This window comes from Lissotriton vulgaris, chromosome 10 (assembly GCF_964263255.1).
Source record: "Lissotriton vulgaris chromosome 10, aLisVul1.2, whole genome shotgun sequence".
NCBI lineage: Eukaryota > Metazoa > Chordata > Amphibia > Caudata > Salamandridae > Lissotriton > Lissotriton vulgaris.
The window spans coordinates 68826249-68852393 of NC_141698.1; the positions used below are offsets into that span (position 1 = coordinate 68826249).

The window sequence follows — 26145 nt, forward strand, 5'->3', positions numbered from 1 at the left end:
CTTCTGGTATCAGAATAGATCAGAGATCAGTGATAATTGCAATTAAGTTCAAAACGGGAAATAAAATGATAGAATATCTAACTTGTCTAGATTTCAAAGGAAAATACTGAGGGACCTCATACCGGCACTGTTGCGCTGCCGGAACGTCACTTTTTGACGCTCCAGTGGCGCAATGTACCACTGGTACATTTATAAGGCCACGTAAAGCCACATCACATGGCTTTTCATGGCCTTTTAAATATGTGCGCCCCTTTCACGCAGCAAGCTGGGTGAAAGAGACGTTCCATGGGTGTTGCTGGGGGCGTGTCCAGTAACATGCATGGCTGTTTGACACTGCCCCAGACCTACCAGAAATTGTAAGTCTGAGGGAGCGCCAAAAACGTACGCCTCACCAAGGGAGACAAAAGGGAGGCACAATAAGGAGAAATGTCTTTATTTCTCCTCGTTTTTTAGGTCTCGCCTGTCGATGCGCATGCGCATCGAGCAAGGCGAGAGTATTGCGAGTTATCCACTCTTTATCCACACTGCAAGAATCGTGGCGATTCCTTGCAGTGCCCGTGACTTTTAAGGTCAATGCGCATGCGCATTAAGCTTATGCGCATGCGCATTGACCTTAAAAGTCACGGGCGCGTGCATGTCCGTCTTTGTTTACCCGCTCCGCCCCCTCCCGCCGTGTCGCCTTGCCTACTCTCTTCCACAGCCTCCCCCAGCTCCGCCCCCTCACTACTTGATTGCACGGCCGCTAGGCCGTGCCTCCCCTACTCTCCTCCCCCCTCCTCCTCTCCTCCCCTGCCTGCCTGCCGCTAGCCTTGTTTCCAATTATTTCTACACGCAGGCTCCATATCCAGTAGCGCTGCCTGTAAATATCGCGAGCGTTCCTCAGTCCGCCACTGCGGCTGTCCTGGTAAATAAATACAAAATGGTTGCTTGGGCGGGATCGTTAATGGGGCTGCATAGTACAGCCTGCATCTCTCCAATCCATGCATCTCTCCCCTTACCCAGTCTTCGGTTTCCAAACACGCCTCTACTGGTGCTTGCTTTTACTATTGTGCCGAAGATTATTGTGTCGCCGATTTCACGAAGCGCCTTCTGATTTGTTTTTAAGGGTCAGCATTCTAGTGTTGCCTGCTGTACCAGCACGCACGCACCATAGAGTCTGGCACTGCGTAGACTTGAATGCCCTGATCACGTGACCCGGAAATACCGAGCAATCTGGTTTGGCGCGCTCTGGCTTACCTATTTAAAAATAATCGGCCAAGACAAGCCCGTGTACACATCGAGGGAAGCGGGCAGACACTTTTGGTACCAGCGGCATGTAAGTAACCCTCCAGATTTTCCAGCTTGCTAATCTCCATTTTACTTTGAGGACATAGTGCGAAGCCGCATCACTCAGTTAAATTACCCGCTATTCGTTAACACCCTATCTTGGATGTATTTGAGTATATGATCTAGCTGCACTTATTGTTTGCGCCACGTCCCCACCACATTCCACTGCTTTACAAATATTGTGTTAATCTCCTATTGATTTGGTTCAAAATCAATTGGCGCTCCAATCTTATTAGTGATCTGGTCAATATTCCTCGGTGTTGTGCCTCGTTTTATTAACCAGCGTGCGTTAGAGGGGTGTTTCAGTCTGCCGTGACAGCTGGTGTTGTGTGTTTTCGTTATCAGGGTCAATAGTACTTACTATCGACAATGGTTGTAATTTAAACAGTCTATAAGCAGTCCTCTGAAGTCATTAGATGTAGCTCACTCACCCTCACCCACACTCACCCTCACTCACCCTCAACCCCTCACTCACACTCACCCTCACTCACCCTCACTCACCCTCACTCACCCTCAACCCCTCACCCTCACTCACCCTCACCCACACTCACCCTCACCCACACTCACCCTCACCCTCACTCACCCTCACCCTCACTCACCCTCAACCCCTCACTCACCCTCACTCACCCTCAACCCCTCACTCACCCTCACTCACCCTCAACCCCTCACCTACCCTCACCCTCACTCACCCTCAACCCCTCACCCTCACCCTCACTCACCCTCAACACCTCACCCTCACTCACCCTCAACACCTCACCCTCACTCACCCTCAACCCCTCACCCTCACTCACCCTCAACCCCTCACCCTCAACCCCTCACTCACCCTCACTCTCACTCATCCTCACTCACCCTCAACCCCTCACCCTCACTCACCCTCACTCACCCTCAACCCCTCACTCACACTCACCCTCACTCACCCTCACTCACCCTCACTCACCCTCACTCACCCTCAACCCCTCACCCTCACTCACCCTCACCCACACTCACCCTCACCCACACTCACCCTCACCCTCACTCACCCTCACCCTCACTCACCCTCAACCCCTCACTCACCCTCACTCACCCTCAACCCCTCACCTACCCTCACCCTCACTCACCCTCAACCCCTCACCCTCACCCTCACTCACCCTCAACACCTCACCCTCACTCACCCTCAACCCCTCACCCTCACTCACCCTCACCCTCACCTTCACTCACCCTCACTCACCCTCACCTTCACTCACCCTCAACCCCTCACCCTCACTCACCCTCAACGCCTCACCCTCAACCCCTCACCCACCTTCACTCACCCTCACTCACACTCACCCTCACTCACCCTCACCCACCCTCAACCCCTCATCCTCACTCACCCTCAACCCCTCACCCACCCTCAACCCCTCACCCCCACTCACCCCCACTCACCCTCAACCCCTCACCCTCAACCCCTCACCCTCACTCACCCTCACTCACCCTCAACCCCTCACCCACCCTCAACCCCTCACCCTCAATCACTCACCCACACTCACCCACACTCACCCTCACTCACCCTCACCCTCACTCACCTTCACCCTCACTCACCTTCACCCTCACTCACCCTCAACCCCTCACCCTCACTCACCCCCACTCACCCTCAACCCCTCACCCTCAACCCCTCACCCTCCCTCACCCTCATTCACCCTCAACCCCTCACCCTCACTCACCCTCAACCCCTCACCCTCACTCACCCTCAACCCCTCACCCTCAATCCCTCACCCTCACCCACACTCACCCACACTCACCCACACTCACCCTCACTCACACTCACACTCACCCACCCTCACTCACCCTCACTCACCCTCACTCACCCTCACTCACCCTCACTCACCCTCACTCACCCTCAACCTCATGCTAAAGATTTACAAAAAAAACCATTAACAATTCTAAAAGCACTAACTCTAATGCTGCGAGACCTATTGCATTTCTAATGCTTGTTACTGTTGGGAGGTGTGGTGGAATGTTGAGTGTAGTATGGGAGGTGGCAGGATGCCAGCTATGTTTTATTTTACGTGAGTGGTTAGTTTGGCCAGAGCGGGTTGGCAGAAGGTAGCAGGGAGGGGTCAGGTGTGTAGTACATGGCTTCCCCATAGCTCCTCCATTTGTGAAGAGAAGTAGTGAGATAAAATGGAGGGCATTTATAATAAAAAATTGTAGACGGCTTAACTGTGGATAGAGAGGATGTCTTTTAACTTGAAGATAATTCTAAGTGACATAATGGACAACTCATACTTTGCTCTCTATTCAGTGTCACAGAGAACTCCTTGATAAAGAACATCCCTGTTATTAATAGGTTCCCAGCTATACTTATATGACCACGATTATAAGTGGGCTGGATGGGGGTGAGGTATGTATGTTTGTATGTATGTATGTATTACAATTTATAGAGCGCAATGGTTACTTCAACGGAGTGTCCCTGCGCTAAGATTCCACGCTAACCAGTAACCTGAGCTACACTACCTAAAGGAGAGACACAACATTAAAGTTGTCTGAAGAACATAAGTGCAGATTTACAAGCCCCTGCGTCACTTTGTGCCCCTGTTGTGTCACTTTTTGTGACGCAGCAGTGGCGTAAACAATGCACCACGTTGCTGCCCATTTACAACGTGATGCATCTAGGGAGATGCCTTGTAAAGCTCTGTGCCACATTATACCTGCGTCAGGTAGATATAATGTATGCGGGGTGGGCATTCCCACGCTGGAAAGCCTCGTAGAAGTGACGCAGTGAAATCTACAAGATTCCTCTGTCCCACTTGTGACGCAGCACTGTAAGTATAGGTGTCCTCATGCAGTGCTTGTGACATGACTCCAGCAATGCGTGGCTTTTGCATCAACAGATGCATTAGAATTTCTGAAGCATCTGTCAATCTTTGCGCCATGGTGCGTGCTGTATTGCGAATACGGAGCATCCATGGTGGCACAAGGGTTTCGCATGGAGGTGCAGGGAAACGGACGCGTCTCTAGACATGCGTCTGTTTCTTGTAAATCTGCCCCCAGGTTTTTTGCTTCTTCCAAAAGATTATTTTGGACTGTTCCTGCCTTAGATCTACCGAAAGTGAGTTCCACAATTTAGCAGCCAGATAACTGAAAGAGCAAGACCGCCCCCCCTCCCCCCATTCGTGCTCTAGTGATTCTAAGAACCACAGCCTGAGGTCCTCTGACAATGAGTGGGATGGTACGACTTAATCAGAGGATACAGATAACCAAGACCTCTCAAATTCTAAATTCTGTGGCAAAAACATAGAGCTTTAAAAGAGATTCTTTCCCTCATCAGGAGCCAATGTAATCTTCTCAAGGCAGTGCCCATGGAGGTGAATCTTGTAATGTTAAGCAACATCCTTGCCGCAGTAGTCTGAATCCGGAGCTCTCGTTCTACCTTGGGAAAACCCAAGGTAGAGCCCGTTACAATAGTCCCGTTTTTTTTGTCCCTATCAGGCAACCGTCACAAGATCTTACGCATCATCTTTAAGATGCCATAACTAGCTCCCGTAGGGTTGAAAATCTGGGACTCAAATGATAGATTATTGTCAAACCAAATCCCTAAGTTTTTAGTGTTTGGTTTAGGAGTTGGTATGGGTCCCAGCACATCCGGCCACCATGTGGTGGACCAGATGGAAAGCTGTTTCCCCACAATCAGAACCTCTGTTTTTCCAGCATTAAGTTTCAGACAACTGCGGTCCATCCAGTCAGCTATGCCTATGAAGCAGTTCCTAAATTTGGCTGAAGAAAGACCTTTATCATGTGTTAGAGAGATGCTTAACTGGGTGCCATCGGCATAAGACACGAATTTGACACCCAAAGGATCCACCACATCCCCCAGAGGACGCATATATAAATGAAACAGGGTCAGACTAAGGGCCAAACCCTGTGGCACCCCCTACCCTAAGGAGAAGATCTATGAAGCAAAAGACTGTTGGATCACCTTAAAGGTACGGTTTTGGAGGAGGTTGGCAATCCATCTTAAGGCTACACCTCTGACACTGAAACCCCACAACCACTCAAGAAGAAGGCTGTGAAACACGGTGCCGAAGTGCACACTCAAGTCCATAGGACCAATGCATCCGTCCTGCCCTCATCATCCATGAGTCTCAGGGATGCAGAAGCAAACATCAGTGCTGATTTGGTGCTATTATGGGGCGGAATCCCAGATTGAGTCTCTTGCAAAAGCTTTTTCCTCTCCATATTTTCTGTCAATTGCTGGTTGACATGTCTTCGGGAAAAAAATGGAAGCAAAGATATAGGTCTGAAATTTTCGGGTTTAGTTGGATCTAAAGAAGGTTTTTTTAGAAGAGGAATAAGTGCTGCTTGTTTCCACTGAGAGAGAAGCTGACCAGTAGTAAAAGGTTGATTGAGCAAGACACACAGAACAGGTAGAATGACCTCCATGCCAGAAGCCAATCTAGTAGGTGGAGCAGGGTCCAGGGGAGAGCCTAATTTGATTTTAAGAACAAAAGGCTGAAGTTCTGCGATAGAGAGGGCATTTAACCTAAAAGAATTCTTCAAAGAGTAAGATGGCAAAGACAAATGGATACGAGGCAGAGATTCTCTTGTCAGTAAAAAACTGGACAAATTGATTACAAGTGTCTGCCGAAGTAGTGGCAACTGCAGAAACACGCTCCAGAGAGGAAAGAGATTTTACTATCCCAAAGACCTCCTGTGGAGAGTACTTGGTCCATATGGGACCTCATATGGCGTCCCAGGAGAGAACGACCTCAGAACACCTACATTAGCACTGTCACCCACACTATGTAGAAAGCAACAGACCTAATTTCCCTCATCCCACACGCCCCTCCATTTTAATTCAGCCTTCCCTCCAGCTCTACACGAAGGTCCTTTAGACGCCTGGAAGGAAGGAGGATGCCTAGCTTTGACGCGCCTTTTCCATAATGCTGACCCCCTCACTTTCGACAACTGTAGACAAGACTATGGCCTAGAGCACACTAAACACTTCCATTACCTCCAACTGAAACATAGGGCCCTCACCCTACATATACATAAGGCTGCCATGCGTCCCCTCACAAAATTTGAGACTTTCATCCTGAATGCAGAATCTATGAAAGGAGTGATATCTTTTTTGTATAACTACTTACTCACCACTGCCCACTACCCCTGACCACGATGTATGACTATGTGGGAAGACATACCTCAACAGGACATAACGGACAAGGAATGGACGGAGCTATGGTCCGATATTAAGACATTTAACCACTCCAGAGACTTACGTGAAGCTCATCTTAAGACCATGATGGACTGGTACTTATATCCTGCTAAGCTTAATATGATCTTCCCACACACCTCAGACAGATGCTGGTGGGGCTGCGGATTATTAGGCGACTTCCGACACATATGGTGGGACTGTCCTACTATACGCCCATTCTGGGAAGAAAATTTAGCGCATATCAAAGACATTCTAGGCTACTCCATCCCGACCACTATTGCGGAGTGTCTGTTGGGCATCAGGGACCCGGCTCTAGAGCACCAAACTTGGGCTGACAAAGCCATCATGTAGATGAGTATAGGAGCAGCCAAAGTGGCTAGAGCGGCGGCCTGGTAGAGGAGGAAAGCTCCAGCGGTCTTCCTTTGGCATTCTCGGCTTTGGAGATTGCTCAGCCTCGAAAGACTGTCTGACAATTTTGAGTACAAATGGGGACCGCAGGTTACATTTCTCTCACAAGGTCTGCCCCTGGCGGTCTGCCCTCCGTCGGTTAGAGATATGCATCTCTTCCAATTTTAGCCCACCCATGACTCACCCACTCTGAACATGTTAGGAGCCTGTGCCGCCACCATCGCCCTGCGGGAGGGGGGAGGGGAGGAATTTAATTCATCATTTGTTTGGGGTTTGGTTAGGGAAGTTTGTTTCTTCTTTGTTTACTCCTTCCTGTTGGGAGGACACAAATGCACACCGTCACAAAAGAAAGACGGATTGGGCTCCCCACTGGTAGAAACTGTACCTCCTTATTTGCATTAACATACGAGATGTTGGCGTGGACATGTATCTTGTCCTTTACCATAGCTCAGTTCTTTCATTACTACTTTACTGCAGAAGCTCACTGCGTTGAGCGCCATACAGCAACATACTGCGACTTACTGCAAAATATCAATAAAAAGAAGTTTGACAAAAAGAGAGTGAAATAGGAGTGGGTTGGAAAGAGCGGCCATAATCTATACTGGACATTTCATTTTCCATCTTGGTGTGAAGAGTTTGTCCTAATTTAGCATTGTTTGTACTATGTGTTCTAGGATCTTCTATTAAACATTGCCTGTGTGCGTTTCTTTTAGATCTGGGTTCTGACCGCGCAGCTATCCAACAGACCTAATGCTTACAATTTACATAGAATGGACTTTAACTCTTTCCTTAACCACAGCCCTTCTTTTGACCAGCCTGTTTCAGCCTTTGGCTTGAGAATGATCGGTCTCCTCTTAGCTCAGCCCAGTGGAGTATTCATCTCTCACCAAATGCTATTGGCTATTGAGTGTATCCCTCTGCCTCTGTTTGCATGCTCGCGTTATCCTACATAAGGTACTATTTTACAACTGAAATCCACTTTATGTGGAAATGAAACAGTAACAAGAGTTTATCTAAGGCAAAGAAGCCTTCAGTATAGTCCACTTTTCATGTCTTGTTTTGATGTGATGCGCCTCAAACTGCATTAGTTAGCACATTAAACTCAGAACTGTTGGTTTAGCCAATGCTTGTTATGTTTTTCCCACTAAACGGTAGGCATCTTCCAGAGCAACGTTTTCGAACGCCAGCAATGCAAGTCATACATTATAATAAACAGGAGATAAAAGGAGTTCCACTTTTGAATTGGGACCATTTGCTGGGTAGAACTCCCTCCGCTGATGCATGCAATGTTGCGAACCGTCTGGAAGACAGTCAAAATATTTCCTATTTGCACCTGTTCTCTAGCTGTGTCGTCAGCCTATCCACAGTGGGATGTTTCTAAATAGAATTAGAATTTTATTTTAGGAAGGTCCCAGATAAAGACACCATCTGGCATCTTAACGTTGGGAAGGAGGGTTCAGAACTAGGCAGCCTTCATGGGACTTCTGCTGGCGTGGTGCTCTCCGAAGGGGCATTCGTCAATGTTCTTTTCCAGGAGGTGCCAGCACCTGGTGGTGTCGGGCTCTGAAATGCAGACACCCAGGCACCTCGTGCGTAAAGCCAGACCATCAAGAAAGGTTTTGTGTGCTCGACGAACTAGATAAGTGTGCACTGTGATACACAAAGGGGCTATTTACAAGCCCCTTGCACCCCTTTTGCGCCATTTTTTAACATGGAATCTAAACAATAAACAAAAGCACGCAGCAGCTGACCAAGGTTTCGCACATCAACTTTGTCTGTTTCAGAGATATTTAGTGGTGCAGCTACTCTCACCATCCGCTGCCGAGGATGTATGTCAGAGCAATAGTATAGAAGAGTAGAGAGGCGCACTCAATGAAGTCCGTGATACAAGAGAGTCCATAAAATGCGTAGATCTTCTGTTCTTATTCTAAATATATTCTTTATTTTCACATACAACGGCACAGCCAACGCGTTTCATTCCCATTCGTGCCTAGGGAATTTCATCAGGGCATGTACTAAATAGTCAGGTCCGTGCGATAATCCTAGATGAGGTTCCTCCTAGGAAGCTGGTGTAGACGAATGATCACAGTAGACCACAATGTATTCCTGAAAAAAGCTTATCTGAACAATGCTGCGTCAATCCTTACGCCTGCTTCAAGCAGGCGCAGGGTTTTGATGCAGCATGGGCTCAAAAGTGGCTGAGTGAAATGTTGTAGATTTCACTCAGCCACTTTTGGGGGGCGTTCCTGCGCCGGAAGGCCCCCCCCCCTTACGGCCCCCCCCCCGGCGCTGGTACACCTACTTCTGGCACAGGGTTTACAACGTGACGCATCTCCCAGATGCGTCACGTTGTAAATACCCGCACCATGGCGCATCATTTGCGCCACCGCTGCGTCACAAAAGTGACACAACGGCGGCGTAAAAGAGGTGCAAGGGGCTTGTCAACTCTTAGCCACTCAAAAACGAAGGGGCAGATTTACAAGTGGCCAAACCATTGATGTCATCAGCGGTCAAAGGGTGCATGCTGCTATTACTACTACCCGTGCTATTTTAATGCGTTGGTATACTTGCCGGTGCCACAAACAAATAGCGGAGGTTGTAGGATATGAGTTAGCTATATCACCTACCTACCCTAGTAACTATAAACTCCACAAAATATGTAAGAGCTGTTCTAGAATTTGTCCGAAAGGTTTCTCCATCACAAAGGTGACAGAGTACCCTCTACGCCAAACTGAAAGTCCTCCTGCCTGATTTACAGACGGAAGGATCTTACGTGTGTCACTGACGAAAACTACTATGTCTCCGCCAATGGCATATTCCTTACCCCGTTGAGCCGTTGGAGGTTTGGACATTTGACTGCCTGCCTGATTTAGAGTGGGCGGTCGAATTGCCAGTTTTTACTTTCACATACCGCCATCAAAACCTTGGCGGTGGGTGAAAGGAAAATCTTTCAAATGACCACCAATCCCTCGGGGAAAACTTCCATGGTGAGGGATCATTAGTTTTTCCATTTTCAAAAAGAAAATCCAGCTTTGGGATGTTGGTTTTGAACATAAAAAAATACTTATCATGTTGATGGAGCCGTACAGCACACTTTCAATACATTGACAGAATCTGCCATGACTGTGGTTTCTGCCAATCGTCACAGATGTCCACTAGGCAGCAAACATCTCTAAATTCAGAGTGCGGTTAATTCAAAACCTAGATCTGGCCCATAACCAACAAAAGTAGAATAGAAGTGAGTTGGAAACTTTTTTTTTTTAAACACTTTTGATTTTCAACAAAATTGCATCGGTACATAGCATTTTCATAACCGTATTAGGGCTTCCAATACACGAATCTAGCATCTTTACATCCACATAATATTGAGCAACGGTTACATAATTTCGCTGCTTCTGGTCACTGTCTAACCAACTGTGTGATACATCACTAAGCTGAGGAACTATATACAGTGGTAAAATGAAATGATTGAGGCCAAGCGGACATATCCCTCTAGCTTGCCAGTAGAGAGGACTCCCCTATTTCTGTTATCTGGGCCATCAGTGTTTGCCTTTCACACCGCAGCTCTATAGTAGTGGAGATGCAGACGTCCCCTCTGTATTTATTCCACTTTCCCCATTTATGATTCCATTTCCTGGGACATCCTCGTCCCTTGAACACCGCCTTCTCTGCATTCATTGCACTATCCATGTCCTTTGCCCAATCACTTAAAAGCGGGACCATGACTACCCACTATTTCTGTGCGATGTTGTGTTTCACGGTGATCCAGCTCATCGAGGCCCACGCCTACTCCCCCTGGGAGAGATCAGTAGCCTCCCATATATTAAGGAGGCAGAGTTGGGGAGAGGGCTTTAAGGGCTTATCACATGTCCTTTCTATTTGGCGAGTGACTTTTTCCCAATAGTGCTGAATTTGTGGGCATTCCGAGAATATGTGAACAAAGGTGACAGTTTGATTACAATGTCAGAGACAGAGCGGATCAGGTCGCCTACACAGTCTAAACAGGAGCTTAGCATCTAAATAGACCCGGTGTAGGATTTTCAGCTGGATGAGCCGTACCGCATGGGAATGGCCACTTCCCTGGAGTAGGCCAGTGCGTCTCGCCAGTCTTCGTCATCTATACTTCCAAGGTCTGTCTCCCAACCCACCAGTAATTTCTGCATCAGATCCGCACAGTTATTTACCAATTTCTTATAAGTGAGGGATATGGCCTTGTGGTCCATGGGGTCTAATAACAACCGGTCTTCTCAAGGTGGGGGGGGTGATTCAGGGGATCCCTTTTGGCAGGGCAGCCGAAATAGCGTGACTGATCTGTAGGTATCTGAGTGTGCCAATTGGTACTTTGTCTGGAGATCAGCAAATTAGGCCAGCTTCCCTTTCACCCACATGTCCCCTACTATGGATATCCCAATTGTGTCCCATTTATCAAATCTAGGGCATTTACTAAGTCGTCCCAGTATATCAGGTTCCCAAAGTGGAGTTGCCTTAGTCAGACTGTTATGCCAACCCAACCTTCTTGCCAAACCTCAACCGTACGGGCCATGGGGCTGGTCAAGTTAAGTTTACGGGAATTGGTATATAGTGCTCTATTATAGCCACCCTGCCCCATGAGCCAGTGATCTGTGTGGAAATTGGGATTGTCATGTGGGCCAAACACCCATCTATTGATTTCTGTCAGTTGGGAAGCTTGATAATAGTCGTATGTCTGGTAACCCTATGCCCCCATTTACCATCCCATGGTGAGTTTCTACATATCAGTTCTTGGTGGACGGTCCTCCCACAGTAGTCCCCGCACGACGCTATCAATTTGGGAGAAGTAGGCGTCTGGGATAGGATTGGGAGCATTCTGGAACGCATAAATAAAGCGCGGAAGCTCGAGCATCTTAAACAGGGACGCCCGCCCGAGTTGGAAACTTTGATCCATTTATGCAGAAAGCCCCTACTAGATAGCACTATGAGAAAAAGACTCTCACCCACATATTATAGTGGCATGCTTCATCATGTAGTCCTTTTTCCAGACTGACCATGCCTCTGCATGGGCTCAACCTATAAGGGAGCTCTTGATATTTTCAGCCTTATGGATCTTGCATAGAAATTATGGTTTAAATTACCTAGGAGGCTGCCCAAATAATACCTTCATTGGTGGGGTCCTCTGGTAAGATTTAAAAATGGGGTGACGCATAGAGATGATAATTATTCCGGCTCATATTGGATCTAAGTGTCTAACTCACTTTCATTCTACTTTTGTTGGCTATATGTTTTGTAGTTTTTGTAGACACATGCTGTTGCACCATAGTCACAAATGCTAATTTAAATTTCACTTACAAACCTGTGTTTCAGTGTCATTAATACCTCTGCACCGACCTGCAACCCAACAAGTCTGTTTTTTGTATCAATTGTCAGTTCATTTAAAAAAATGTTTTTGTGGGATAGTACTCGAAATATGAACCTAATAAAAACTCACAGCCAATTGGTATTCATTAGTGGCCCATCTTTGTATTAACTATTTGCGGATCGAGAGATTCTTCCAGAAGATCTTGGAAAATACAATCTGCTACATTGTAAACCTGTAAGCTTGTGATGTCATTACACAAACCAATACATCATATTATTTTCAGAGAAATGAGGAGCTGTATTATTTTCTTCTGAATGCATGTTTTTTTCAGATATTTAATAGCCAAAGATGATTAGCTGAGTATTTGCTAAGGAGGATTGTAGGAATGTTTAGAACTATAGATCCTGTTAGGTTCCAATGATGTACTACACGAAGGTGGCAGGTGGCCATTCACAACACTCCTTTCATTGCATAATCGAAGTACTCTCTTTTGCTGCTAAACTCTCCTCTGTGATTTTCACATGCCCCAGTTACCCAACTGAGTCAACCAACGGGCAGTCACGGATTGCTATCCTGTACCCTTTCTTATTCTCCTTGAGTTGTTACCCCTCCCTCCTTTAGTCAGTAGGAGCTCACTTTGGTACTCCTACGGTTCCACTGTGGTTTTGCAATTTCCCCTTATATCGCTACCATCCGCTCCACGTAACGTTCATGCAACCTGTAGCACTGGGCTGGGGAACCTCAATGTTTTTTGTCTTTTCTAACATTGATAAGTTTACTTGCAGTAGCTCTAAACCAACACTGTAGCAAACCACTGCTTATTATCTCATTGAGTGTGAATGACATGACACATTTATTTAAACGATGAAAGTTCAACACTGTCTCAAAACTAAACAGGCAGATGTGGCCCTTGTTCAGGAGACACCCTCTGCTTCACCAAATCAGAGAGCTTGGATCGCTTTGGGCATGCATGGTGGTCAGTAGGTGGCGTTTGGCTGCCACCTCCAATACACCTGCATTAGCTGCCATCTGCACCAAAAAGTGTGTCGTGGTGATCCTCCATTGGAAGTCTCTCCCCTATACAATGAAGACTACTTAGTCAGACCCAGACGGCAGGCATGTTTTTTTTAAGCTAAGGAAGGCGGTAAAGACATAAATTCTGAGGTCAGTTTCTGCTCCAGGTTACAATGGATTGGAATGCCTTTCTTAACTGTCCAGACTCTTTACAAATTTGATAAAACCTAGGGTGTTGTAGGAGGAAACTGGAACTGGCTGCTAACCTGGTTTTTGACAGATCTGGAATTAGAAACGAAAGTAATAACTTTGAAATACCCCTGTCTTGTGTCTTAATGTCCAATTATGCTGACTGAATACCCAATGGTGGGCTAGTAGAGCCCACTGACAAAGAATTAATGCATTTTTCCCCTGTACTTAACCAGACACCGTGTATTGACTACTTTGAAGTACATGGTCTTTTTTTACAGTTCTTTTCTGACTGTGGCATACTTGAAAGATCTATTTTAGGCCATTCCCCTTTGTTTGTGCACATTGCAGTGGACACATATCATGCATACTGGAGGACAAAGGCATTGTAGGATAGAGTCCCTGAAGGCAAAAGAACCCTAGATTTGCATGTGAGTACTTCTAATGAAAAGTAGAAACTGTAGCATCAGCCCTGTTGTTTTGGATGGCAGGTAAGGTGACCTGGCGAGCGCTGTAAATGTGTGACTATGCAATTGCGATGATGCAGTCATGATCTGATCAATCCAGATTAGAGGGCTCTATCAACTCCCTAACCACCTAGTACAAACATGACCCATCACCAGACCTTTGACTTACATTAGAAAAAGGAAACTTTGCTCCTAACTGCTTTTTACCTTGGCCGCAGAGAAAGCACTGATAAAGATGAAATGGAAATTCTACAAAAAAGTTCAGACATCTTGTGTTCCAAATTCAACATGGGAAGCACAACTATCTATATCTCCTGTCCAAAACAGTTCAGGGCACCTACTGGCACATTCAGTGGTCATCTCTGAGGCCTTGCCTTCCTTCTATGAAGCGCTGTATGACTCGAACCAGGTGGAAATTATGTTTTGCAGCCATTTGACTGCCCTGTTTGAATGCTGAGTGGTGGGCTTCCTAGAGGGTGAGACAACTAGCCACAGCCATTTCTGATATGCCTAGTGTAGATTCCCTAAGGAAGAACGGTTCCCTGGCGAATTCAGTAAATTCTGCACGACTCAACTGGTCCCCAAATTATATAATGTTTTCAAAGAGGCTGAGGAATTCAGCTCCTTATGCGCTATCTCTAATGAGGGCATCATGCCCCTGGAAGGGAAACAAACACTGGAATATGGGAGATATTGACTAGCTTATTTTTCAATGTGTATTTGAAGATTGTAGCTAAGAGCTAGGCTTCCAGACTAGAGTGCATCCGAAATTGACTGCTCCTCTGGAAATCATCCGAGAACTCAGATGCGTCTGCTGTGAAGGGCCAAGGAAGACCATCTCCCTTGATGGCAAAAGGCTGTTGACTGAGTTGAATGGGGATTCATGTTCCAAATGATCAATACATTTTGCTTAGGACAACATTTCATGTGCAACGTTAAATGCTTGTATTCTTGTCTGACTGCACAGCTGTGAAGTACTTTTGTCCTGCCCTATATTGAGGAGGCATGAGAGAAGGCTGTCATCTGGTGCCACTCTTCTCCCTGCTTACACTGGAACCCCTGTCCGCAACAATCTGGAATTTGGAACACACCCAGGACATCCTAAGTCCTACTGGGCCTGCTAAGTTTTTCGACATGGTGATGATATAGATTTCACTGCCCCAATACCTCCCTATCGGCTTTAATATCCTTCATAAAGACCTCCACATAATTCTCTGGCTACAAAATTAACTGGGAAACGTTTGAGAAAACCTGCCTTGCCAGCTTCATAACAGGTTAATTCTAAAAGGCCTGAAGTATTTGGGGATTCTCTTCAGCTCAGGACTTTTTAAAACGGTTGTGGCTAAGGCCCGTAATGAATTTGCCAAGTTCACACTGATGCACCAGTCAATGTGTAAGGGTGGTCAGGATAGTGGCTGTTCATCGGTTTATTATGTCTTCCACTGCTGGTTCATCAATCAGTACTAACCTGAATTGACTCTGATATCAATTTGTTTGTATGCGGATGATTGAAACCATTACTTATGCCCGATAGACATACAGGACCTGAAGGGCTTTTCTTGCCACATTTGAGATCTTAATATTTGACTCATTGTCGCACCTGGCCTACTTGATGCCCAAGACAAAGCACAGTTGGTTGACATTGTGAGCAGTCTACTTCCGAGCAAGCAAGGGTTGACTAAGCTGTACTGCGGCAATTCTCTACTGACCATGTTCATCAATCCCATTCTTAAGGTCAGTGTGTAAACCGCTTTGAGTAGACCCATGGGAACATTCTTCTACTACTCTTTGGTGGAACTCTTGCGTATCAGTGCGGGCCACCAGTATCCGATAGCGTTAGTTACGGCAGTTATATGTCCTCTTTGCCAGAACGCTTACAGTTAGTCTGACCTTGAAGTAACTTAACCAATTGCATAGGTTACTTTATTCAGTGGTGGCACTGTCACAAGCAACTCACAACCCCCAAAGCCGAGTGCTGGCCAAGTCTCCCAGATCTAAATGCAAATTTGTTATGGGTCAATGGTCAAGTTATTACCCAGGTATTTTGTAAAGCGCAAACTAATCATCCCTAAGGGTCTCAAGGCGCTGGGGGCCATCTGGAAGATTAAGCGAGCCATTGCCCAGAGTCACATGGTGCTGGGCTGAGCTGCCGCCGGGGATCGAACCGTGAGCCCCGTGTTCCAGAGTCAGCTGCCCTGGCCGCTGCGCCGCACTTCTTTAGTTTGTCTTCTTTAAGTAGTGTGTCTCCTTTTAGGACCTGGTAGCTACGATGATGCCTACTTTACATATAAATATTACCTCCTTTTTGCATGAAGCAGCACACATGAAAGTTACAAAATGGCATTTTAGGATTGTTTATGTGCAGGAAGGGACACCTCCCTACACATGACCAATCCTCCCCTGCACACAGACATCATTGCACTCTGGTGCAAGGGTGCCTGCGTTGGCACTAAGTTGTTAAACTTAGCGCCATTGCAGGGGGAAAAGCAAGGCTGCACCACATTCTTGTAAATATGGTGCAGCCTTGCATTTCCGAAGTGGCGGAGCGTGTCGTTAAGCCCAGGATGCTAATGAAACGCTCCACCACTTCTATTGTACATATCCCCCTTTGTATTCTGTGCAAGAGAAACAGTCATAGTCACTGTAAGGTGATATCTCATATTCTCCATTTCTTCAAGTTGGGTTCACAGAATGGCATGACTGACGGCGGCGAATGCGATTGTAGGTCCTGCAGGACCAGGAACTGATCCCGCCTGTCTCTTATACTGCAACAGTCCTCCTTTGCTTGGTCAGGGCAGATTCCCTTCCTGAAGCGGCTCAAGAACAGCTATGGCATCATTCAAAGATTGCATTGAATGTATTACCACCTTTTACCACACTTAGCTCAGTTAGTTCCAGTTCACACAGAGTAATTTACTTGGAAATGCAGATTTCAAACACTGGTAATTGTTTGCAGTATATATTTTTATCCACTGTAATTAACACTTTAATGTTTTTTGTGATGCATTCATGTGAAAAGTGCCTTTTGTTTGAACTACTTTTGATTCAGAATCCTTTCATGTACAAACAGGAAGGTTTCTGTGGTTACTTGTTGCACTTTTACTAACGTGTCAGAAAATGGTGCAAATTTTGCCCACTTTACAAATTTGTAACTTTGGAATCCAAGTTCACCGTGCAGAATAACTTCTTCTTGAATGGCTACCCAAATCCAGGAATCTTGTTTAAATGCCATACTTTATAAAGCCACATTCTAAAATGTGTGGGTTCTGCTTCAACTTAAAGGATGGAGATATGCAAATTAAGTGCTGTGATCTGTATACTTCTCGATGGTTTGGTCTTCTGATTGAGTTGTGTATTTCGATAGGCATTGCAGTGTTTCTGCTTCATGGGATGTTAAATCACAATAGGTAGGAAGCTCCATATTGCCTTCCTCATTAGATTTTCTCCTCTCCCTTTCCCTTCAGGTTGGCCTCGCGATCAAGGCAATGCAGAGATACCGCCTGGGCACCGATATGAGTCTCTTTGCTACAGATACTTTTGACACCACTGGCACCTCAGGTTACCCCGGATACCCAACTGGCAGCGGCGTGGAGACCACCGAAACATACCAGAGCCCACCCTTTACTGAAACACTGGACACAAGCCCAAAAGGCTACCAGTTGCCCGCCTACTAAAGGACAGAGTTCACGAAAGGTTGTGGACGCGAGAGATGAAGTGTATTTATGATACAGTGCAGTTTACTGGATGGTTACAAGTGTATTAAGTGCTATTCCCTTCATGTGGCAAATGGGTTCTGAGTTCCTTGCAGTTAGTTAGTTAAACAGTGAACTCTGTTCAGTGGTATTGGTTTCCTGTATGTCAACCTGTGGAGGATTATTTTTTTAAACTCGGTGTTCCCTCTAGGCATTAAGGAAATGGATAATTGCCGGCAAATGAAATAAGAAGGCATTTGATCTTGAAGGATCACTCCACTTTCTTCGAACAGTACTGCGAGATCTGCAATTTTCTCTGTACAGCGCCAATGGGAAATATGGATATTTCCTCAGAGACCTACCGCCTACATTCCTTATTCTTAAATTGTGGTCTTCCCTTTGACACTCCCGTGTCCTGAGACTTCCCAAAAGATCAATCTGTCTCTTCACACCAGACGCATCATACAATATTGGAAGACAAAATAGTATCACATTCTAGTACTGGAAGCTTGTTTTGATGGAGCATTTGGTGCCCTTGCTTGATGAGATGTGGCACTTTATATTTAGATATTAGGGGATATTATTACCCAGCTCAGTTATACTGAATTCATCAATTGAGTTAAATTAGAAGTGTTTCCCCGTGAGTTCAACGCAGACTCCGCAATTGATGCGCTAATTCTCAGCTATTTTCAGCTAGAGTATGCATCAGTAAGAGAGTCGATGTCATCAAGTACATTCCTGGCATTAAATTGCCAGAGAAATTGAAATTTGTGGCACTTTTCTATTGAATTCTGAGTGGGTCCCAAGCACATACATTGATACTTTCAATTCGGATATAAAAAAAACTTTTAATGTAAAAGATTTTCTGGTGTGAAATATGCTGTATATTGAAAACATACTTAACTAAAGATACCACTTTGAAAGTCTCAGTCTCTGGATTGGCCATGGTCTGACTCTTAATGAGGATTATTCATTTAAACTAACATTTTGGGAAATCACAAATTTTAAATGTTAATAGACTTGGAAAGGTGTCCATAGTTTGGTATCTTAGCATTTAATACAAGGGTGGACCAGCAAACTTTATTTTAATAATAAATATTGAGACTGGCAAAAGTTGTGCCAATGCTAAAAGATCTCCCTGAGTGATGATGGAAGGAGTATAGGTTCCCATTGCTGAAACACCCCTTTAAGGCTGCTGTATGTAATTTACATCAGGATAGAGATGTGTTATAGACATTCTGCTCCTGACTCTGGAAACGACGTGGGTTTTAATGCCTGTTCTACTTCTTAATATTTTGTAATTCTGGGAAAATCACCATATGGTCATGTGGCCTAGTTCTGCCCTGTATCAATGTTAGGACCACGGAGAAACAGGTTCGAAAATAGTGTTGGGTGCCATTAGGATGATGGTTTCTTGGCACAGCCACCTCAACTAGAATATAAGTCATGCACCAAAAATGTGTTTTTCCAACGTTGTCTAGTGTCCGTATACAGTACAGGTGTTGTCTCAGAATGACCATCTTAATGCGATCAGTCACTAAGATCCGATGACACACACAATTCAACTTCAGACATCCAAGGCGCACTAAAGGATTTCATGTAAAAACAAATTCTATTAGCTACTTTTAGAAAAAAATGCTCATGTATGTGTGTTGCAATAAGGTCTTGTGCGACAGGTGCCGGGGGTTAGGACTTATGAGCCAAAGCGCTCTTTTTCAGGTCTTTAAATCTGCAGGCACTGCTTGACGAATGCTGGGGTTTCGCAACTGGAGCGCCACAATTTTGGCCAATGTCTGCACATCTCAGCAGACGCACGTGGTACCCACATGCCTTTTCTAAACCTAGCCAATCAATGAGTGGCCTAGTTAGTGAGTAACACATTTCTCCAGATAATTGAAATATCCACAATTATGTTATACGAGGGAGGCAAAAGTGTGTCCTAAGTGGACACTACTGCACTATGTCTTTCTTTAAAAGGGCATGCCAACTGCAAAACATGCAGTCCATTGTATATTAATAAATCTACACCGCTCCCTATGGACATCCATAAATACCGATTGTATGGGGAGTCCATCCTGAGTGCTGCACAGGAAGTAGAAACGTTCTCCAAAGATTTCCTTTGCAGGCTCTTCATGGTGTTGTTTGCCCACCCCGCACAACCAATGGCTAAAATGCATCACATAAGCTCCCCTTTCCAACAGCCGCAGAATCAAAACAGGGATAAGAGAGACATCTGCGGATCAAAAATGACATGTACAATATACATCCTCAAACGCGTAACAGGCAATGATTGATCCATAGCTGCAAGAACCAGGCACGTTTTGAGGTGGTAAATTTAAACCCAAAGCAATACTGCACTTTGAGGGAACACTGGCACTTTCAGTAGCACAGAGACCTAAGTTAAAGTGTAATCAATTTAACAGTTTTGCTTAAATTGATTGTATCTATGGGATAATGTTTGTTGAGTACTTTGTATCCTTTTCTCTCTAATTTATTTACTGTATCTATCTATATATATATAAAGGTTTAAAACCCCTTTTCTGTAATGATAAGAGGACCAAGTGATGTGTGAATGCTAGAATCAGTTCAGATCTGTGCTGTAAAATGTCTCTAATAATACAACAGGAATGTAACCACAGGATTCCAACAATGTATTACTTCACTGGATCACCGCAGAGATTTGTAAACTTTCTATATTATGTCTTCACCAGATCGGCCACTGCACAGTGTTGGTCACAATGGACGTGTCTTTCGAATGTCATCTTGATTGGTACACTACTATTCTGTCCTTGTCCACGTACTTGCTTGTGAGTGAGTAGATTTTACTTACGTGGCTCCTCTCTGTAGAAGTTGCCACAGGAGATATCGTAGGACATGTGCGAATGAGTTGCAGCTCTGCTTTCGATTGTACTTGACAATGCTCTACGCAACGTGTGGCAGCCATCTTTGTTATCCTTTGCTTGTTCTCTTCTCCCTAGCTCGCTCTCCTGGCTCTCAGATGACAAAAAATTGGGTGGATTATGAGAAGCTATCGCACCAACATCCTCCCACTCTTCAGACGGCATCTGTCCCGTGTACACTTCCCTTGGCCACTTCCCCCACCCTCCACCCATTCCAGGGCTTGTTGTAGTAGTAGGGAGGTATAGCATTCACTTGAGGCTAGTGCAAGAAGGTTTGCCGCCTTTGGTTAAAAAAAAACACTTGCAGCACAAAAGCAATATTTGTTGCTTGTAGCGTAATGTGGTGTTAGCTTGCCGTCAGACGGCAAAGGCTTAGATGGCATAGGCTTGCCGTATATCATGCCTTGTTACAGCAATGACTGTGTTTCTCTAACATCCAAGCAGAACACTTGTGCTCCTCAGAACTTCACCCATACTTTGCAGTGCTTCTTTTTTTAACTCCTTAAACACTGCTCAGCATCCATATATCCGCATTGCCATGTTGGTGGTTATGTACGCTAATGCATTATATTATGACAGTGTTGTATCACATCTCAACAGTGCCTTGTTTGCCATTAGTAACAGTGTGAAACAACAGCGTGTCACATTTTACTCCACTGGTAGAGATTGCAGGATCCATCTCTGCAGGTTTTTGCTAACCACCCACCAAAAATTGAATTCTTCCGCCTTAATAATACTTGATAAAACATGATATTCCACACAAATGTTCTTATGGTTCGAGGAACGTTGCAAGACTTGCAAAAACAAGATGCGTAAAAGCTGCAGCCCCGTAAAAGACAAACTACAACAATTTAGCAATGCATGGACAACTTGAAGGTTCATTGTCACTGAAGAGAACATCTTCATCAGTCACTTGCAGCAACGTCAATTCATGAGTCATTTCGATGATCCTACTGAGGGGGTGTAACAAGCTTGATGCATTTCCTACCAGTGCATTCATGTTGGCTAGCCGTGATGAACAAATCAAGTATACAGGGCAGCGTGTCTAAAATATATTTCCAGGAGGGCCAGATCTGCACTAGATTTTTCGGATAAGCATAGACTATGCAGATGTGTTTCATATAGCTCCATTATGTCTTGATTTGTCTGTTGTGGAAAGCTAGATAGTGTGGCTTGGAGCTAGCACCCCTGGACCTACCTTGGTCACCCGATTTTAGGGTTCATTGCAAACTCTTCACTTGAGAGGTCTCAAATGGGTTTAGCTGCCACATTGCTAGAATTGGATTGTAAGTTGGTCTATGCACAATGTTCTCCATGAGCCAATGTAAAAAAAATGCATCAACTTATTTGCCCTACAATATGTTTGCCAATAGTTTTGTCCATGCACATTAATTTGCCCATGCGCTGTGTGATGTTTTCGTTGGTTGTAATGATGGATTTCTGTAGTTCATGTGCTGGACTGATATCATTCATGCCACCACTTCCCAATAGAGACAAAGCCAATGAGATTTAGTTTATTGTGACACATTTCAAAACATGCATGCACCTTAGATGTGGTGAGTGTGATGCTTTGTAGATTTTCTAAAAAAAATATATTTGTATCACCCATTTGGCGAATGATATCAAGTAATATTGATGCCGTGGATGCCTAGGACGCCACCTATCACCTCAAAAATAGGCGTTTGATATTAACACGATTTAAGGCATTGGAAACATTCTATTTCACCCATAATTGTATTTTTACAGCCACCCAGAATTCTGGTGTTTTTTTATTAATTCTGAGAATATCATCATGTGCTTTTTTTTTGTTGAACCTTTTATATTGCTACAGATTTGCATGCAATTAGTCAGATGGGATGGAGAACACGAAATGTGCCCCTCCCCAGTGGTTAGAAAAATGGCTATCCTGGTTGAGTCAAATCTTACCATTGAGGTACAAAGTGAAAAGCCTGTTTTTTCCAATTAGGGTTACTGAGGTGGGTCCTTCACATTTTGACAGTCAGCCCCACGTGTCCAGTTGTCCATCGCTCCATCTCCTGTCAACCACATTACAGGAATACTACTTCTCTGGTTCCGCCAAGCTGGACTTTCTCAAGCTTGTCCAAACCAGAACGTCAAGTATGCACCAGAAGCTCAAAATGAATCGCATTTCTTCAGGCTTATGCTAACTCATTGGCTTGCAGTCCACAAGTGCATTATGTGTTATACATAGAGCACACACAACGGCTTTAACACAGTTCCTGGTGAGTTAAATTACTCAGACCTTCCGTTTCAGAGTCTGAGCTCCTGCTCTGTAAGATTGTTGTTTGTTCCTGCCTTCTGTCAACCAAGACCATCCCAAGACCTCTCTATGAGTACCGGTGGCATACCTCCGGAATTCTCTGCCACTCGTGTTTGTAATGTGATTATCTCGAAATGTGGAAGCCTTTGCCGACTTGGCATTTGAAGCAGTAGATCCATCCTGGATCGTATTGCCCATTTTCAGTTTTTACAAAGCCACAAGACTCCTCACCAAGGGTTAGAGCTCTTCGAAACAGACAATTCACGCCATATAACCAAAATAGACAGTTCCAGAGAGCAGCCGTATTGTTTCTTCATGCAGATCATTGGTCTAGGGCAGGGTTCTCCAAAGTCGTTCCTGGAGTGCCAGTTCCATGCCAGATTTTTAAGATAATTACATTTATCTAAATGGGAATATTCTAAAGAAAATCTGGCATGGACCGACTTCGGCGAACTCTGGTCGAGGGTGTATGTGGGAGAGGTTTGCATTTCAGAATCATATTTTGGTGCCATTATCAAAAAAGCCCCAAGCTCTGTAGACTGTTGGGTGCAGCCTTGTGCATCCCCTGGCTGGTGCCTTTTTGTAGCAGCCCAGGCCCACTTGATCTCATGGACTCACCTTTGCGACTGTCCAGTTAGAAATGATACAGCCCCCACTTTGCTCTGCTGCTCATTACATTAAAAGTCCATCTGCATCATTTGGACATGCTTAACATCCCCTATCATCATTTTTCTTCAATTCAATATATGCCACGTGTTGCAGGGTGGCCAGGGTACCAATGCCACAAAGACTCTAGAGCATTGCAACATACCTAAATGACCTCTCCAAGTGGTCATTGCACCCACTCTTACGCCTTGAAGCTTATGAATGATTTTCCGTGGCACAGGCAATGTGTGTGGTTGTGCTGTTTTTCGCCTTCTACCACTGGATGCAAAGAGGAAACCCGCATAGCTCCAATTCTCAGACAAATTGGCCAGTGGCTGATACAATTGTGAGCAAGAAGGACATATTAAGGGCCCAAATACAACGGGAGAGCAAATCCTGAGTTGCAATTGTGCATCCGCTATGTACTGTTTGCAATGTGCTCTACTTAATGGATGCACAACATACCCCAGATTTCAATTTGCACTCCTAATAAGGGAGAACCAAGTGCAAATGGTACATTTCCAAGTGCGCAGGCTGAGAAACAGCCATTTTGCCCTACTCGCCTTCGCACTTCACACATGGTATGATTTGATGAAAATCTCAGGGGTCACTATACTCTTGATGAGTGATCCCATGACAGGCAAAACTCCTTTTTTGGTCACTAACTCCTGTTTAAACATGAAACAAAATAAGAGGCTCACCTTTAATCAGTGTCGACTTCTATTATTCTGACCCTTGACCCCAAGTAAATCATTTCTGGGAGCTGGGAGCCCCCACCTCATCAATTTATGACTTGAAACCTCAAACAAAACACAAAAAACAGAGAAAGAAGTATACATCAAAGACGTACACACATTTCGAAATATTTTTTTTTAGCTCACAAACAAAAATCGAAATTTGAATCTTAATGGGAAAGTTGGACCTTTTCAAAATTTACTTTGATTTCTAAAAGACGAATTGATATGCTAGGCTATAGCAAAATTACTTTGTTTGTGTTGCTCTAATGCATTCTCTCCTTTTGTCGATACTTACCAGTGCTTCGATTGAGGCCATCAAACGCCCCAGGTAAACCCTGTCCGCTGTACTTGCGGTGCTCACACAAATCAAGATGATACCAACTCCCTTTTTAGGCTCCAGTCTCAAACGCCTTCATATTCACAGATCCTTTTAATATGTTCAAGTTTGCTTTTTATGTATATTTATATACACTTTTTATTAATTTGCGAATATTTCATTTTATAAACATTGGTGAACCGCCTGAGTAGCTGTCACAGACCCCCAGGGGTCCTGGTAAAGAGTATGCATCCTAAAATGTCTAATGTCGGGTCTGGTGGATTACTGGACTAATGTGTCCACTTTAGGGGCCTGTGTTTGACCTCATGGTCACAGGTTAACATCCCAGTGGGTCCACTCAGCCTTTCTTACTTCTAAGGTCGATCAAATGAATACTATTGATTTGGTTAACAATAAACATCTGTTATTTAGCGCCAAGATGCCCATGTGTGAACGTGCGCTTTACAAATGCACATTATGCTATTTTTATGTAATTTTGCCTGATTTACATATGTTACACATAGGAATACCAGGAAATAATCCTCTTGCCCATTATGTGCCATGGGGTTCATTTGTCATTAGGATTTTACCAAAAGACAGATCACAGTGTTTTAATGAATTGGCTGTGGTTCCGATCCCACAGCCGTTTCCTCTGGCACCTCACATTACATCCCCTTCGAATGAAATAGTTGGTGGAGGGGAGGATCGACTTGAGCAACGCAAAGCATTTTTGCCAGTGCAGCCCGTCAACTTCTGTCACCAAGTGGCTTCTGTCCCAGAAAGTTGATCACTGGTGCATCTTGCCCTTCTTTGAGTTGCACACCATAGATTAGTGCAGCCAGCGCCTTAATTCAAAAAGTATTGAAAAATATATAGATATATTTGGAAAAAAATAACCTCAGCTTTTCATAATTTAGCTTAGTCTAGATTTACTATTCTGACAGCAGTCATGCTTCGGTGCTAGAGCCAAGTCGTGGAAGTGGTAAGTTGCAATACTCAAAGTAAAAATTTCAAACTTCTTTTTCAATCTGTTTATTTAAATAAAAATGTCAAACTAAATATTTTCAAACTAAAATGTTCAAACTATGTAAAACTATTTGCCCAAGTCCTGCCTAAACCTAACTTGCCACCTGTTTGCAAACTAAAGTGTTGAACGAGTAAAGTGACCAAGCACCACCCAACCAGTCGACTAAGTCATGCTAATTCATTAAATTTGCGCCCATTTTTAGGTCAGTTTTTGACATATTTGCTATTGTTGTGCCCCCTTTTTCTGCACTGCATGCCTCTCTCACCTCCTAATGAGGATTACGTTCTACATAGATTTGTTGGAAGTACACACTTTGTTGTATTTGAGCTCCTTTTAGCAGCTATGCTGTGCAGTGCCATGGAGGACATCAGAGTTTTAATCTTCTATGCACAGTGCAGGCCAGCAATGCTGCAAATGTGGTAGACACATGGACAGCAGTACAGAAGCTTAGAAGAATTGATCAAGTTTCAGAGTTTACATACCACCATCTAATCTAGCCACCTTGAACTGTCCTTTGAGCATCAGTTCTTCCAATTATGCCCGGGCGGATTTCTGCTCCGCGGAACTCCACCAAGTGCCGAAAAAATTCCGCCGCGCTCTGTAGAGTTCCGCGAGTGGGGATGTGTGGTAAGTCGCAC

At 44.8% G+C, this 26145-nt stretch overlaps 1 protein-coding gene across 1 annotated transcript in view; it reads left to right on the forward strand.

The window, feature by feature from the left end:
• Positions 1 to 24220, forward strand: part of SYNGR3 (synaptogyrin 3) — a 126742-nt gene extending 102522 nt beyond the window's left edge. The window contains exon 4 of the mRNA XM_086940508.1: positions 17374 to 24220. Within this exon, the coding sequence (XP_086796634.1) occupies positions 17374 to 17583 (210 nt within the window). The 3' untranslated portion in view covers positions 17584 to 24220. The remainder of the gene's footprint in view (positions 1 to 17373) is intronic.
• Positions 24221 to 26145: the final 1925 nt, after the last annotated feature.